Source organism: Strongylocentrotus purpuratus, unplaced genomic scaffold, assembly GCF_000002235.5.
Source record: "Strongylocentrotus purpuratus isolate Spur 01 unplaced genomic scaffold, Spur_5.0 spur5_scaffold_20, whole genome shotgun sequence".
Taxonomy (NCBI): Eukaryota; Metazoa; Echinodermata; class Echinoidea; order Camarodonta; family Strongylocentrotidae; genus Strongylocentrotus; species Strongylocentrotus purpuratus.
In genome coordinates this window covers 26,881,492-26,900,107 of record NW_022145606.1, presented here as the reverse complement: position 1 = coordinate 26,900,107, position 18,616 = coordinate 26,881,492, and the positions used below count along the sequence as shown (strand labels likewise).

Below are 18,616 nucleotides of genomic sequence, written 5' to 3'. Positions count from 1 at the left end.
ACCTATTGTTTTCGTCAGAATTTTCTTTCTTTATTATTATTATTATTATTATTATTATTATTTATTTTTATTTATTTTCACACTTTTTTGTTAACAGGATAACTCAAGATCAGTTTAGTCAATTTCGTTCAATTTTGGCACAGTCATAGGTCATTGTCATGAGACGTTAGAGTAACATTTTCAAGGTCATCAAGTTTTCATGACGTCATCCAGGCGCCATTTTGTGTTTTTTTGGTACTTTTTACTCATGATCATATCTTCATAACGGAAAGGCATTTCTCATTCATATTTATCACGATTAAGGTCAATATCCGTCCGGTCAATTTCAGGTCAGAAAACGCGCGCGCATGCGTACGTCCGCGCGTCACCGCGCGCGCAAAAAATAAAAATGCTCAAAATCGTCTCAAATTTTTTTTGCATACGTTTTAGGCCATTTTAAGCATTTTGCAAAAAACGCGCGCACGCACATGCGCGCGCGTTTTCGCGCGTAATTGCTTTTTCCTACATAGAATCGCCAATTTTTTTCTGTCATCATATTTGACGCATTTTTCCAAGCATTTTGATACCTTGTTCACCTTTTTCTGACCATTAATAACGGAATGAGCGTCCGTTTAAGATAATTTCCGTGCGTGCGAGCTCTTGTAATACATAGCATACATGGGCAAAAACATGCCTATACAAAATCCATTATAGCACTTTAGGATGCAAAGTGAACCCAATTTTTTTCTCCATATTTTGATAGAGTATGAATTGGAAATATGATTTAATGTCTCATTTGACCCTCAATTAACTCATGACGTCATCATAATGGCCTCCCAACTCAAAATTTCAATTTGCATATTATGACGTCAGTATTTTTCTGGAAAATTGACTGTATCTCTGTAAATATTGATTGATTTTCTTCCAAATTTTGATATGATCTAGCTGAGACAATTTTCTACAAATGCAGTTGCCACAATATTTCATTTTGACAAAGGTATCATGGCGTATTTTTGCGATTAAAGGTGGCATGTCAATTTTTCACATTTTGCGTGTATTCTCTATGGGACATGACTTTTTCTCAAAACTGGATTCTACATCCTGTCTTTTGCGAGCAATATCTCCATTTTTTTAGCTTTATTTTCTCTGAGCTTTGAGTATGTTGTAGCTGAGACAATAAGCTATCATAAGTGTGCCCTTTATTTTTTGGTCAGATGCCGGGATCATGCTCATATTTCACTTACAAAGTGGGATTTGTAAATTCTATTTTCCGTTTACGTGTAATCTCTATGGGAAAGGTTTTGGTATATCAGTAAGGCACTTGACTTCCGACCTCGAGGTCCCTGGTTCGAGTCCGGGCGTCTCCAACAATTTTTTTTTCTTCACTTTTTTTTCTTTTTGACCTTTCACTCTACCATCTCCTTTGAATATTAAAACACGTACAATCGCAAATAATGTAATAAACAACCATATTTACTTTATTATTACCCTGTTATCACTTGATCCATTACTTTTTGCGTGTAATCCTTATGGGAGATGACTTTTTCTCAAATCTGGATTCTACATTCTTATCTTTTGCGAGCAATATCGCCGTTATTTCGGCTTGGTTTTTGTTGATTTTTGTGTATGTTGTAGCTGAGCCTATATATGCTATCTAAATGTCCCCTCATTTTTTCAATCAGATGTCAGGATCACGCTCATGATCATCATCATGGTTATCATTATCATCATCATGAAAATCATGATCATGATCAAGTAGTTTATTTTTGTTCTTTATTTTTATTTATTTGCACACTTTTTTGTTAACAGGATAACTCAAGATCAGTTTTTTTTCCATATTTTGATAGAGTATGAATCGGAGATATGATTTCATGTCTTATTTGACTCTCAATTAACTCATGACGTCATCCGAACTCAAAATTTCAATTTGCATATTATGACGTCAGCATATTTTTGAAAATCGATTGTATCTCTGTAAAACTTAATTGATTTTCTTCCTAATTTTAATATGTTCTAGCTGAGATAATTCTCTACAAATGCAGTCCACACGATATTTCATTTTGACAAAGGAATCATGGCGTATTTTTGCGATTAAAGGAGGCCTGTCAATTTTTCACATTTTTATATGACTTTTTTTTTCAAAACTGGATTCAATATTCCCCTCTTTCGCGAGCAATATCTTCATCGTTTTTTGGTCTATTTCCCCCACAATTTAAGCATGTTATAGCTGATAATATGAGCTATCTTAACTGTGCCTTCCGTTTTTTGATCTGATGTTGAAATCATGTTGAAATTTTCAATTGAAAGTTGAAATAGCGACTATGCCAAGGCCGTTTGTCAGCTTTACATGTATTGTCTAAGGGACATATTTTGGTATATTGGTTAAAGCACTCGACTTCCATATCCGGTGTAATTTTTTTTAAAAATTTGCTTTCGTTTCTTATCAGTGATTTTATCATCTTTTTCGACTACTATATCTCGATCTATCTCTACGCTTTCACCCTCTCCCTCTCTTGCTCTGCCTCCCTCTTGATCTGCTCTAGCTGATGTCTCCCTCGATCTGTCTCTACTCTTTCACCGGCCAGCTCTCCTTTTCCCGCCTTTGGCTCCCGTTCTCCCTCTTATGTCGTATAGGATGTTCCTTAATTTCCTTTACCTCTTTCCTTTGCCCTTTGTATTCTTTTTTTCACCCCTTCCAAGTAGCCTATGCATTCTGATTTCTCTTTCATCCCTCGGTCCATCTCATGTATTTTTACATGACTATACCCAGTCTCCTTCCGTCTCCTTATATCTCACCATGTTTCACTTTGATGACGTCATCACAGTGACAATTTTGATTGAATGCGACATGTCAGAATTTTCTTAGTTTGCGTGTCATGCCTATTGGAGGTGACTTTTTCTGAAATCTGCATTAGGACATTCTAGTCTTGTTTGAGCAATATCTCGATTATTTTTTCTCGATTTTCTGCAAGCTTCGAATATGTTGTAGCTGAGAAAATTCTCTACACTTAAGGTCACATTTTTTTTCTATAAATCAGATGTTGGGATCATGGCGATATTCCAACGACAAGATGTGAATTGAAAATCCTATTTTTCGTTTACGTGTAATGTCTATGTGGAGTAAGTTGGAATTCTAGACAACACCGACGCAAAGCCCCTGGACACCAGGTCGAGTTGTCCAGGGTGGGGTGCTTCGGGGGACAGCTCGATCAACTTTTTTTTCTCCTCATGATTTCATGATCTAAAATCCCTCATCTTAGATAAATTTGTCATTTTATGTATTAAATATGCTTTTATAAACACCCACCCCTAACCTAACCATAACTCTAACCCGGCGATTGTACGACTTCGGCTCGTCAAAAATATATTCTCGTTGCAAAAAATATCAGCTTTATTCTTTAGAACAGCTCTCAAAATACTCACAATTTCCATGTTCCCTGTCATGACTGCGTTAATTATAAAAGCATTAATACATAAAATGACAATTTTATCTACGATGAGTTATTGCCAGTTATTCACCCATGTATACGCAATGTTTACGTCTCTAGCTCCCACGGACAAAGAATTGTTTACATGTCAATACATTTCTCTTTCTATATATCTATCTACTCACATCTCGCTTAATTCTTTCTCCTCTCTACTGCTTTGTTTCCCTTCCCTTCTCTTGCTCTATTTCTGTATCTCTCTTTCTACTCTTTCACCCTCTCCCTCTCTTGCTCTGCCTCCCTCTTTTTCTCTTGCTCTGTCTCTCGATCCTTTTCTCTACTCTTTCACCCTCCCCATTTTCAGCCTCTGGCTCTCGTTCTCCCTCTTTTATGTCTTTGGATGTTCCTTAATTTTTGTCAATAAAATCTATTCTTCCTATTTAAAGTCATCATCTTATTGAAAGTCATCATGACAACTTTTACCATAAACAAAAATATTCTTTTCAAAAATAATTCCTAGGTACTGAGCTTCCTTCTCACATTCCTAGATAAATACTTATAAAACAGTACGACATACACAAATCACTCAATTACTACATATCTCATGAAAATGTTTGGAACAAACTGTTTCAATTTTTACTGCACATAAATTATCATTTAAGCTTTATCAAGGTAAACCTTTAAAGTCAAACATAACATTCTTCATCTTATCAACCATTACATGATATCAGAAGATCATGACACAACATAGCTCATATCACTAAATACCAATCCTAGTCAATATACATATAGTTGTATATCCAGAAATCTCAGTTCTCAACCTATGGTTTAATCAACCAAGTTTTATAATGTACAATAAATAATATGACATTCTTACTTTTATCAAGTCATGAGACTTAGATACATTACATTTCTCTTGTATTTGAGTTGAAATCTGCACATGCAATTCTAAACGCAATTCTAAATGCAATTACTAAAACGTGTTTCCAATAATCTGATTTTTTGTTTTAAATGATATTATATAGCACCCGTACTTCAGAACGTTAATATCATGAAAAAGGTTGAGCATGGTTATAAGTCTACAAACACCTTTGAATAAAACCTTTGCTAAAAACAATGCCAACATAGCACAACAATATCATGCTGTGGGATAATTAGCATAAAAACAATCCATGTATAAATATGTATGACATATTCTGCACAAAGTTGAAAACCTATAACATGGCTATACGTCAATGTCCATAGAGTTTGTATATAACCTGTTAATACAAAGTAGAGATTATCAAATGTTCACATCATCACCTGAAGACAATGTCTTTGACTCAAAATTAAACAATTATCCAGCATTAAAGAGCACAACCCATTGTGTTCAGCATCATTAAGCCCTCTCTGATATATTTAGATACATAAGGTGGCTGTCTAATTATCATCTCTTTCTGTTTTTTCTGTTCAAAATGTAGTGAGTAATATTCCTGCACTTGCATAAACTACAATGCGTATATATTGCTGTAATATTTTCTTCTTCATATCAAACTTGTGTAGTGGATTTCATGAATTTCTACAAAACATATGCTCAGGATAATAATTTTGTATGTGCTATCATAGAAAGTTTGATGGGTATACATTTGTGGCTGGGAAGATCAATATAAAATAAATCTCAACATTACATAATCCTGGTAAATGCAATATGTATTCAACAAATGACATTAACAAAATATGTTATTAAACCGTGATACACATCCAATAATTTACAATGGTAGACAGACAAAAGAAATCCATGAGTATAGTGCATTTTACATTCTGCTCATATAATCTGCTGTAACATTATACTGAACCTTCACCGATACAAGCCGAAACCTGTAATCTTGGAGCATCATGCTCCATCTCATGATTCTCTTATTGTCAAACCTCTTCGCTTGAATATAGAAGAATGGTTTGTGGTCTGTGTGTACTTCAATTCAATACAAATAATATTTTAACTTTTTGATTGCTCGTACTATTGCTAAGCACTTTTTTTCTTTTTTGTGTAATTTTCTACCCGTGGTAATGACTTGTTACTCGCATAAGCAATCAGGAATTCTTCTCCTGAATGTTACTGCATAAGCCCAGCACCCACATTTACCTTCAATATAAACTGATCCTCGGCATCTTCTGCAGAATCTTGACACACCTTCCTACTCTCTATACACAAATCAAAGCAGCCAGCCACTGACAAGTTAACCTTCTGCCTGAGAAATTATTTGTTGAGAAGATTAATGTGATATTTCTTAAGAACACCACTGACAATGTAGTCATAGTCATACTTTACGCCAGCACAGGGAATGGGCCCTTCCATTTCAGCAACAACTTGTTCTGATCAGTGGGAAGCAAGATAAACCCTGATCTCCGTTATTAAATTTCCTGTTTCTAGCATTCATATCCTAATACTTCTTGTATTTTCCTGCAGCATGCACCTTTTAAGGCTTCCTGGGCTAACCCCCATGACTTCACCAACTTCTCACGGAGCACTATGTCATATTCATACTCATCTTTCAACTCCGGTATTACACCATCATTTGTCCTCAATTCCCTTAACATATCAAAGACACTCGCCAAGACCCAGTCTTCACTAAACCAAGTTTTCTGAAATGGTAGAAATTTTGAAGATATTCAATACCTACACATGGTGATAAAAAAATGTAATATAAATGAAACATTTCCATTGTCACTGCTAATATTAAATATAATCAGTGTCTCCGTTACCTTTACTACTGCTATCACCTTCACCAGTATTGTTAGTAGGTGAAAAGCATTACCCTTATTCATCTTTCAGATAGATGTTATTACTGATCACTGGTTTTATGCTAATGTTATCGTATTCATTTAATCAACGTCTGAGGAAATTAATTTTTCAAAATATTTTTTGTACAAAGCAAATGAGATATGAGCTCGCATGTGATGTCACACAGTTTGCAATTTGTGCTTCACTGATTACAACTCCAACAATTTATAACTTTCTCATTTGTTTTTGATTTTCCTCAAAATTTCATTGATTTGTTTCTCTCATTTATCTGCTTTTATGAAGACCAACTTATTTTTGGGGTGGACTTCTCCTTTAACACTTTACATGTATGAAGATCAACTTATTTTCGGGTGAACTTGCCCTTTAACACTTTACATGTATATGTAAGCATCTTAAAAAATGCATATTTATAATTATATGGCTAACGTCATTTACTCCTTACTGTACTTGGGGGGGGGGGGGGTGGCGTAAGAGCCCCCCCCCCCCTCCCCCACCCCGCATTTTTGGAGATAGCGCCGCAACCGCTTGGAATTTTACATTGTTGTTCTTCGATTCTTTTCCTCAAGTCTTATGCACATTTTGATACCATTTTCATCGAATTTGGATACACCTGTCAGGTGTTACATAGCAATTAGTATGCGCATATCATCAAAAAGTGCTACAATTGCATATATACATGTACAAGCAGAAATGTGAATACAGGTAAATAGATGTATAAGTGGGAGATATGAATTGATATCAAATTGCTTTGATACGTTTCTCAAAGTAACTTGATGTATTCCAGAACAAAAGAATACATTAGAAATAAAATAATAGATCGAGGACTTAAAACCACAACTGTCTATGTCCAAATATGCCATTTGAGTAAAAATGCATTTAAAAGTTTGATTGCAAGCATAAAATCTGACAAAGTGTAGTAGTTATGTTTAATGCCATTAACTTATAAATAATACTTGGTCAAACATCATACATGGAAGCCATGACCTTTTGACCCTGTCAATGTCAGAAACTTAAAAAATGGGAGTGCCAAATACCATCCATGGAACTCTTCAGGAATGGCTAGGCTATTGCACAAGTTGATGAGATCCTTCTTCTTAAGGTTTAGGCTTTTTTAAATGCTTCTCTTGGTAGACAAGGTCCAGGTTAGGTGGAACTGATGATCTATCTTCTTGTAGTCATCCAAGTAGTTATAGATGGTAGCAGATGGTGCTTTGCTCTTCCTTCCTGTATTGGAAGCTCTTTACATGTAGCCAGTTGAAGACGTGTCTATCTTCGTCTAGGCGTTTGTTATTCATGATCTGCTGTGAGAGATTTTTCAGATCATAAAAGTCTCCATGGCACATGTTTATGACCTTGTATGGAAGCCGACGTCTTAATTTGTGGAAGATGTTTTACCCAGTCATGCATTGTGAAGACATTGATGTTCTTTTTTTCTGTTTCAATAGCAGAATGCATGCTATTGCATTCCACGTGGGAATGCCCACTCTCCAGAAAATTGTGTGCGATGACTTTGAGATGTGTGTTCTGGATGGCATAGAGTAATGTTGCAGCGACATTCACTTTGCAAATCAAAAGAAGCAGAGACAAAAGTCCTCTTTCCAGCAACTACCTTGGCCTGGCATAGCTGCCAACACTTTGGAATTTTCAATTAGTAACATTTAAGTAAAACTGAATATCATGTGCGCGTAGCGCACATCACGAGCTTTCTTTGAAAAATCAGAGTCAAATTCCCTCATGTAGCAGGGTGTTGTTTGGCGAGCCTTAGTAATAAGGACACTTTTTAGAGTTTCGTTGCTCATGGACCCTCTGAAGTCAGTTTTGTTCTTTCGCACCTGACTGAAGACCCTTTTACATTCAGCATTGGTATGGGGTATGGTTAGAATCCCTTTTGCAAGTCTGTCATAGCACAGTTCACCAGAAACATTCTTTTCTGTCATCATACTTGTCCACTGCTTGTCAGTAGATTCCTCATTTTGCACTAAGTCTGGAAGCTGAGCAATTTGATAGATAAGGAACTGGTTCTCCAGAGCATCTAGGGCACTGTGCTTGTCTTCTTCTTCTTCCTGAAGCAACATGCAGGGGAACTTGTTGATGAAGAACTTTAGAGAAGTGAATTTGGCATCCTTCTGATATGCAATGTCAGCCACTTGCACATGGATGAGAACATCAGACTTCAATAGAAACTTACTTACAATGTAGTCACATGCCTTGGTGTAATATGAATGCACTGCTGCATAGAACTTATGGCAATCAGACTCATCTAAAGTGTTCACAATTTCTCTTGTTGCGCTTTTTATGACCATTTCAGATTCTTCACAAAGATTCTCCTTGTTCTTGTAGTCCAGAAGGGTCAAGTCTGTGGCTGCAATGATTGCTTGTGGAGCTACAAATTGGCTGTACAAGTCACGCAGTAGACTTTCTAGTATTCCTTTTAGCTTTTGTATCAGAGGACTTCTCGTCTGAAAGATGACATTTTTCTTGTGAAATGCAATGATGCTGTGGCTGATATTGGGTTTGAGTGCAATGAATTCAGAATTCTTTCCTGTCTTGTTTTATCTCTTACTGTCTGTCTTGTTTCTTTTTTTCCTCCACATCTTGTTTTTTCATTTCCAGTCATTTTACTAGAAATCATACTGGGATGACTGGAAGTTCCAGTCTTGAGCACTGTTGAGCCTGTTGCCTTGCCAACAACTTTCCCAGTCTTCTGCTTTTTGCTAGGTGTATCCGAAGCTTCCTCATTTGTCGTTTTTCCCGAGTAGTAGAGCTTGAAGATGCAGGTCTACTGTGTTGTGGCTGTGGTGTTTGAAGTTGAACCTGGGAGGTAGAGAAATTATTGATTACCATATGAGAAAGAAACAAGACTACTGACACAGTTTACAATTAAAAAGATACACTACATTTGAAATCTTGGCAGATGACTAGCATTATTGAATACATTTTTATATCTGTAAACTGAACAGCGGAGTGAAGATGATTGGAAGAGAAAGAGCTTACAAGTAAATGACCTAAAAATAAGAAGAAAAAATAAATGATGTAAAGGAACATATTTAACTGTCACCCTGTATATATCGTCCCTATTTTCACGAAGTGACGGTAGTGAGGAAAATCGTCACGCAAACTGTATGCAATTTTATTTCACTACCGTCACTTCGTGAAAACAGCGACGAATTATGATCAATTTTTGTACTCACTTGGGTCTGAGACTGGGCAGGTTTGCTCACATGTGGTGGATCTGCAGACACCTTCTTGGGAATGCAGAATGCTTGGAGTTGTGCAGTCATCTTGGTTTGGTGAGCAGGCTTTTTCTGCAGGACAAGACAAGCTTAAAAAATTAATGCGATGCCTGCAACACTATTGATGACTTATTTATAAGCATGAAATTTAATTACACATTAAATTAAATTTTGCAATTACCATTTTGGTTCATGTAATATCCATTTTCGTATTTTTTTTAATAATTTTAGAGTGTAAAATGATAATAACTGTTGCCAATTTGAGGAGTAAAAGCTGATTAATTCAAACATTAAGAAAGCTCTCTACTGCTAGGGTTAATCTATTCAAATCTGGTAATTTTAATGATGGCCATATTTAAATGGAATAAAAAGGAGTAGATGCCTTGTAGTAATACATTTTCTAGCCTTACCTTCAGTTGAGATCCCTGAGCAGGTTCATTTTTCACAGCTGGAGTTGGCTTCTTTGGAACAAGTGAAGTTTGGACACTATTCTTGGTAGCCTTGGTCTGTTGAGTAGGCTTCTTCTGCTTTGTCTGTTGAGTAGGCGTCTTCTGCTCGGCTGACACTTCTCCTTCAAAAAAGAGGACTAGAGCTTGCCATTGTTGGATAAATCTTGGCAAGCATTGGCCCAAGCTCAGCCATCTCGTACAAGCATGTTTCAGAACTGCCTGCACTTCGTTCCCAATGAGCATCTGGAACTTCTTGAGATTCAATTTCCTGTTCACGCTGGCTTCCAGATAGTAGAACACATCAATAAGGAGCGAGTCAATTGAATATGGTAATGCAGATGACGCATCTTTGGCAGCAGAATCAATTAGATGATTGGGGCAACCAAGCACTGACACTTTCCGAGGCATGCCACAATTTGGTATGGTTTACTGTCGCTGACATTACTCCCATCAGTTGATATTGCAATTGGCCGTGCTTTCATGGCTGAAACGATCTGTCCTTGTTTATCTTTGGCCATTTCACGCACAAGACAAGATGTTTGGTCCTTGCACTGGTAAACTTCATAACCTCCTCAGAATTAGGAAAGGCTTTTTTCAACAATGGTCCCATGTGACTTGCAGCTGATAGAGGAATATTGTGCTCCAAATAAAATGATGTAAATAAGCACTCAGCTCTAGTTATATTAAAATCCTTGGAGGTTGACATCCATGATGTTATTTCTCGTGCTGACGATTCAGACTTGAAAGCAGTGATGTGTTGCTTTGATTTGCAATGAACAACAATGTCATTACAACCGCCATGCAAAATTGACAAATCTCGGCGACATTCCTTGCAAGTTGCATGATGTTTGCTCTTTCCTGATGATGCACCGAAGTCAAATTTATCAGCATATTTCTTGTTGTAAGCATGTCCTCTTTTGCACTCCATCTTATTCACAACGATTTTCTGTCTTACACGATGCAAGGAACTGCTTTGGCATCTTGAGCCTCTGTTTTTTGTACGAGATGGGTTTCCGTGAAATTCTCCTTCTGATCTCCAGACAACTGGTCATACTTCGTACATGTTGCACATTGGTCTTTTTTATTTATCATAACGTTTTTTCCGGGCAATGGTATGGTGTTGCTTGGCCACAATCAGTGAAATAGCTGCATAGGGAATCTTATCTGCTTAATGAGTAGAAAACTGCAAGTATTGCGCAATTCTTGATGAATGTACTTGAAACAGTCTGAACATCAAAGTAAAATGGCTAATGGACACATGGGAATAGACAGTTCTGAATAGACACAAAGTGAAATGAATATACAGTTCTTTGGTGGACATAACTGAATTTCACAAAAAATGGACATAGACAGTTCTGGCTTTAAGCCCTCTAGAAAAAATAAGAAATAAAAAACAATATAATTCATATTAAAGAAAATAAAATGAAATTTGCATATTCAAAATTTATGCAAATTAACCTTTGCATTTTCAAATATCGACAGCCCCCCCCCCCCCCCCTGCAGTCAGGGGTTGCTCAAAATAGCCCAGGGCCAGTAGAATTTCAGAAATATGTTTGCTTGCTCTTTTATTAAAATTTAATGAGAAAATTGTAAAGCACAGTTTTTGTTGGGGTTGCAGGGGTTTACTTGTACATGTTTCTATGCGATTCCGTGTTTGTTTTTTGGGGGGAAAAAAGATGAAAAATTGTATTTTAAGATCGTATTTCACTCTTATTATCATACTAAATATGATTTAATCGTACTGGTTGGCATCTCTGTATAACCCTCCAATTTTCATTAACTCAAACAACTTACATCATAGTGAATAACCTACTCAACTAAAACGCATTATCACTACCAAACAATCATCTTTCAGCGAATAACATTCCAACATTGCGTCCCGATATTAGTATTCTTTCATTATCATTAACCTTCCCATTTTGATATTCCATATATAATATGATATCAACCTCTTCTTTACTTAAATACTTGCATGTCTCATTGTCACGTTCAAGCTTGATCTCTGATTTGAGTGTCTTCTTCAGAGTGATGGTTTCCACCGTGACGTACCTTGTCTCCTACTCCAACCCAGTCAAAAAATGAGCACTTTGCAAGGTTCATGGAATGTTCCAACTTCAATATACGGATCAGGTCGACAATCTTTAATCTGGGAAGAAAAAGCATGGATGTATGATCTTGTTATCCATCCACCTATCAATCCAGTATTCTAAATGTGCACCATTGTTTTAGATTTCTCAAATATGATCTATAAGTTCGAAATACATGTACATGTCATGATGTGAGTGATGTTTAAAGATACTAAGGTTTGAAAGGCAAGGAGTGACAACACATAAATCCTTTAACTCATCACCTTAAGAAAAGGGTTTTTACCAACTTTACAACCTGCTTTCAATGTGATGTCCATGGCAGATGATATCATTGATAAGTGTACGGTAAGCCAACAAAATATTGACAACCCTTTTAAGAAGGAATAATATTCATATTGGTTTTTGCAAGAATGAAGACATGATAAATGAAAATGTTTAATTATCAACAAAATTAAGAAATTTACTTGTTTATTCTTCTCATTTTACTACTAATATTAAAAAGCAATCTTAACAGCTTCATGGTAACTATAATATGTAGGGATGACCTCTGTTTCCAATAAATCTAGTCCCTTGCTGTACACATGATCTATCAATGTTCCCTTCTCAGTAGTAGCATTAACAACATGCTGTTTGTAACCTTTATTACACATTAGCTTGTTTACCTGTAAAGAACCTTTAAACAAATCCTCATTAAAATCTCCCATCACAATACACCTAATGCTTGTTTTGTGTAATACATCTAGCAAATTGTCTAATGATTCACAGAATGATTTGATACTATATGATGGAGGTCGATAAACAACTGAAATCACAACAGAAACTGGTTTGGTGACAAGAATTGCAATAAACTCTAAGTTGTCGACAGATATGTCTAATCTACTTGAATATGTATTCTTGATATACATTGCAACACCTCCGTGCGATTGTTCTTTGAGTACATTTCCAACTCCAGAATTACAGTATGACAGATGTCGTGGCTGATGATAAAATCGAAAGTTATCTAAAGCAACGTCACAGAGATCATCATCATTAATCCATGTTTCGGTCAAGCAAATACAATCTACATTCACAAATTGGCACTGGGATTTGAAATCAGTAAAATGCTGTTTTAATCCTTGTACATTTTGCATTACCAAAGAAAAGTTATAATCGTGAATATCTTCGGAAGTTTCATTCTCAATAAACGGCTTCATAATCTCAATGCGTTCTTTAATTTCTGGATTACAATATATACGTTTAGGATCGAAATGTTCTATCACAAGTCCAGATAACGAAGTAACGCGACTAAGCCCAACATATGCCTGTCCAGATTGAAATACATTTTTTAATGATACAACAGCTTTGTCTAATGTCGAACCTTGTACTTTATGAATTGTGCAAGCATAAGCAAGCTTAAGTGGAAATTGTTTTCTCACATATTTCTTACCAATGGATTCTTGAGACATTTCGATTGAATGAATACCAATATCGGCCTTCTCAAAATTAACTTTGATGCAAACTGGATTCAAATTTGTATGATCCGTTATTATTTCTGTTACATTTCCGAAACATCCATTTGTCAGGCCTTTACTAACATCAATGTTTTTGAGCAACATCACTCTAGCATTAACTGCAATCCACAGATAAGGAGGCAACTGGGTTTTCATCTTTGTATAAGGTTTTTCCCGTATTTGATTTCCTTTTTTAACATCTTTGTCCATGTCTTGTGCTTTTACGCATATCATATCTCCACATTTTTTATGCAATAATTTCTTGTTCCAAGCATCTACTTCATTGTTACATGCATAGATATGCAGAGCATTTTCACATTCTTCACCAGTCTCACAGGACTTGAGCATTGCTAGGTCTTCATCACAGAGAATCTCTTCCCCTTGTTTTACACGTAATCTATTTAAGAGAAAAGCAAATTGGGTATCGTCTTTTTGTCTCATAATGTCTTCAAGTTCTACTTTCTTGAAATTAGCATTCCACAATGCACCATTGAGTGTGTCTTTATATAAAGGAGTTCCTAAGACTGGAGGTAACTGATACATGTCTCCCACAGCAATAACTGAAACACCAGCAAAAGCAGTTTGATCTCGTGATTGTTTTATTTGTCGTAGGCGGCCGTGAATGTAAGACATCAACTTTTGATTTACCATTGATACTTCATCTATGATTAAAATTTGCAATTCAGCCAGCTTATTTCGAAGGACACTTATTTTCTCATCACTCAGAGGTTGATACAGTCTTTGTGCATTGATTGGAATAGAAAGAATACTATGTATAGTATGGCCATTGATATTGTATGCAGCTACTCCGGTTGGAGCCATTTTCAATACTGAGACATCATCAGGATGTGGCAACATTCGGGCTAGTATACGTGTTGCTTCATAGTAAAGACATTTGATCAAATGACTCTTTCCAGTACCAGCACCTCCAGTTAGAAACATATGAAACGGTTCGACCGATTTTCCATTTACTCTATCTAAACACCACTGTCGTATTTTGTAAAAAACACTCTGTTGCTTCTCATTCAAAGACCTCATCAAAGAATGTCCATCTTGTTTGGAAATTTTTACTGAACGTAGTTCAATGCTATAGTCATCTTTTTTCGGTTCATTCTTTAAATCTGGGATATCAAGATCTCCATCACAATCTTCGACATCTACATTTTCTTTGGGATGTTCAAGTCGCTCTACTTCCTTTTCCGGACATAAAAGACCCCATGCATCTTCGTGTGGACCAAATTTGTCAAGATGCTCCTGTGCATGATCAATTGCATCGGCATTCATTTCAAACTTCTTTCGGTTAGTACAGACAATTGACCAGACTTTCTCCAATTCACGTCCACATATTTTCACAGAACCTGTCTCGTAGAACTCTTCATGTGTTTCAAATGTTGGGGGCTTTAATTGTCCATCTTCAAAATATGGCAGAAAGAGTTGCAAAATGCTCAAATAATATTTTTCGGGTGAGATGATGGGTGAGAATCGGGGATATCTTACAACTGCATCTCCCGTACGAGTACGCTTCTGAATATATCCCAGATCGTTATCTAATTTAAAGACATTTTTACTTCTTGTACTTGGCGTTTGGGATGCAGTTAAGATTCTATACTGAGAACAAAACGTTGCAAGACACATATCACTGAATTCTGCGTTTTTAGGTCGAGCTTTGTATCTGTCGAGCTTGCTAGGCATCCAAACATTCTCATCATCATCATTATCGTTATCTGGTCTGCTCTTTATAACGCTTAATGGTAAACTCATTCTGACAGGGTCTGGTCCAACAGGAATGAATTCCACTTTCCTAGAAGATTCTTTCAATCTGAGACTGCAAACACGATAGACGCTTTCTTGAGCAGACACTTCACGATTTTGCATGTACACCTGGCCAAGTTTTTTCATGCTTTCCTTTGCGTTCTCATTTCCCTCTTTCATTTCTGATAGTGTATGACTCAATAGCATTCCGATTTCTCGTTCAGCTTTTGACATGTAGGATACAATATAAGCCACGCATGCAAATACATTTGTTACGAACTGCAAATCCATGTTGGCATTCCAGCTTCTTAGTAGACTTGGATTAAACTGATTCACCCATACATCTTGTATTTCTCTTTTGATGATTATACTTTGTTGTGATGCTAATTCATTATGTGCATTCTCAAATTGATTTTGTGTAATGCCAAGCTTTTCAAAGAGATGGTTTACACTGTTGTACTCGATTCCATTGGATAATGCATCTTTAACTGACTTAACAATTTCTCTGCATCATCTTTAATCTTTTTAGAAGCTTTAATTTGATCATTGTCCTTTCCCTTATTTTGCACTTTCCCACAATCTTTAGCTGGAATCTCTTCAACAGGTGTTACAATGAATGTTTTTTCAGATGGTGGTCTTGGGAAATTAAATCTACACGCTTTTCCCGTTTTTGTGCAAGATTTAGAATGTTTCTTACTGTGTTGTTGGACCTTGCTTACTATTTCATGTAGTTCTCGATCTTCCTTTTCATCCGGTTTCTGGCAAGAAATGTATTTATCTACAAATTGTACGACATCATCATCTTTATCGATACCCAACTGTGGAGCATTTTCAACCCAGAACAAGGCATGAATGTGAGGGGAACCACGGGCTTGATACTCTACTCTCCAAAATGAATCAACTACTTTACCAATCGGTGCAGCGGGAGATAAAATAACTCTCTTCATAAAAGTGTGAAATCTTTTATCAAACATTCTGGCAACTGTTACTGGATTTGATCTTAAAAGATTACATTTTTCTGTATAGTCTAATTCACTCGATTCCCTGGTGTCTCCTTTTTGTCTAAGCAATGTATTCATTAATTCTGGCCATCTCATATCGGCAGATGAGAAAGAAGCAAACCATGTCGGCTTTCCAAGCTGTCGTACCATTGCGAGAACATCTTTTTGTGTCTTTTGCCAGAATGGAGGTGTTCCACGAATTTGCTTTAAAAATTTATAGCCCTTGTCTGATTTTAGTATTTTTTTAACTTTCTCTGCATCTTTCAAATCTGAGGCAGTTATTGAAGACGAATCATCTTTTTTGTTTGGACTTTGCCTTAAAGCGATAGAAACTTGTGATATAACCTGTTGAATTTCATAAATATATTGTGCATAAAAGATGTAATCTGTATTCTGAGCAAATCTATTGTCCACGTGCATCAGTCGGTTATGCAGATAACGTCCTAATGTTATTTTTTCATCTCTTCTATCATGGAATGTTGGTTGACCTTTAGGAAATAACACTGGGAAACATTTGGCCTCATTGCTTTCATCTTGTAGAATTGATACAGGGCTTCTTCCTTCACAAGGAGCACAACATATTATGTCTTCAAAATACTGATCTAATATTTCCTGTCCAATATCTACCGGCTGGAGACATGAGTCTAACTGAATACCGCGTAAGCGTTCTTCCATATCGTCTTCAGTGTTGTTGTCATCTATTTTTTGTTGTAGTTTACTGTTGTCTTGCATGTTTTCATTAGCATTTTTGTCTTTGGACAAAATGTAATCAATTTGTTCTTCCATTTCCTTCCAATATTTTGCCAAACGAGCTTTACCACCAATTTCCACTGCTTCTTCCTTTTCATTATCTTTTTCATTTCGTTCAAGTGAGTTTTCCCATTTATCATTTACTGCAACATCAAAATACCACTTATTATTTGCTTTTAAATACTGCAGAGCATTGAGCAAGTTAGATTTATCTACAAATTTGTACTCATAATAGCTTTTGTACGACAATTTTCGTTTGAGTTTAACACGGATCAATTGATCTTCAGTCTGTGGTCTTGGCAACATATCTACTGTTTCATAAGTGTTTGAAGGCACGCACACGACTGGGCCATGGACTCCATTTTGACCACCTTTAGGCAAGGCCATTAACTTCATGAAAGGGATATTCAATGCAATCAAATGCTGTTCTAAATTGTTCAGATTGGCAAGTTCTTCTGGAACTTCATGTAGTTGTAAATTGTTCATGTTTGCTTCTGCAGGTACTTTTCCAGCTTGCAATTTTCTATGACAGGTAAAGCATATCCAAAGTGTCGATCTGGCTGACTGGCCTATTAAACATTTTGACCGGCATTCTGAATTGCAAACATGCAAATATTCTTCACTTATGCACGTCTGAATTTTATAATTACTCTTTTTACATTTCAATACCTGGTTCTCAAAGAGAAGTTTTAAGCATACACAGCACACATATTCTGGGCCATGAGAAATTATCTTTCTAAATTCTTCGAGTACAATATCAAACTCGGACAATTTTACCGTTCGAAGTACAGACCTTTTTCGATTTTGTTTTATTACATTTTGCCTATATTTTTCAATTCTTTTATATTTCATTTTTAAGCTCATCAATTTCTTTTCCTTAAATTCGTTGCCTTTATATCTAATTTTGGACAATGTTTTCATATTTGCCTTTTTGTATGTTTAAATTGTTGATCGTTGTGATATAATTTCTTCATTTGTTTTTTCATGATATCTTGTTGTTTTTCCTTAAAATTTTCATCGTTCAAATATTTACTTCTTAATTTGCTTTTGTGAATTCGTTTAAATAGTTCATCATGCTGTATTTACTTCTTATTCTACTCTTGTGCATTCGTTTAAATAGTTCATCATGCTGGTATTACTTCTTATTCTACTCTTGTGCATTCGTTTAAATAGTTCATCATGCTGGTATTTACTTCTTATTCTACTCTTGTGCATTCGTTTAAATAGTTCATCATGCTGTATTTACTTCTTATTCTACTCTTGTGCATTCGTTTAAATAGTTCATCATGCTGGTATTTACTTCTTATTCTACTCTTGTGCATTCGTTTAAATAGTTCATCATGCTGGTATTTACTTCTTATTCTACTCTTGTGCATTCGTTTAAATAGTTCGTCATGCTGGTATTACTTCTTATTCTACTCTTGTGCATTCGTTTAAATAGTTCATCATGCTTATACTTCTTATTCTACTCTTGTGCATTCGTTTAAATAGTTCATGTTCCAATATTTATTTTTCATTTTAGTCCTCATAGCTGTTTTAACATTTTCTTTAAATCCTTCATTTCTCAAATATTTTTGTTTATTTCTATACAAAATTTTCTTTTTATAACATAAATCAGAATGATATTTGGTTTTCATAATATTTAGCTGTATGTTCCTGAAATTTGAA

General features: G+C 35.8%; 1 protein-coding gene across 1 annotated transcript; it reads right to left on the bottom strand.

Annotated features, from left to right (window-relative positions):
- Positions 1-4,006: 4,006 nt before the first annotated feature.
- LOC115927333 lies at positions 4,007-11,238 on the bottom strand. The gene is made up of 3 exons (XM_030993111.1): positions 9,830-11,238; positions 9,378-9,491; positions 4,007-9,000 (listed from the first exon to the last, which is right to left on the bottom strand). The coding sequence occupies exons 1-3, from the start codon at positions 10,274-10,276 to the stop codon at positions 8,815-8,817; spliced, it is 747 nt and encodes a 248-aa protein (XP_030848971.1). The 5' UTR covers positions 10,277-11,238; the 3' UTR covers positions 4,007-8,814.
- Positions 11,239-18,616: the final 7,378 nt, after the last annotated feature.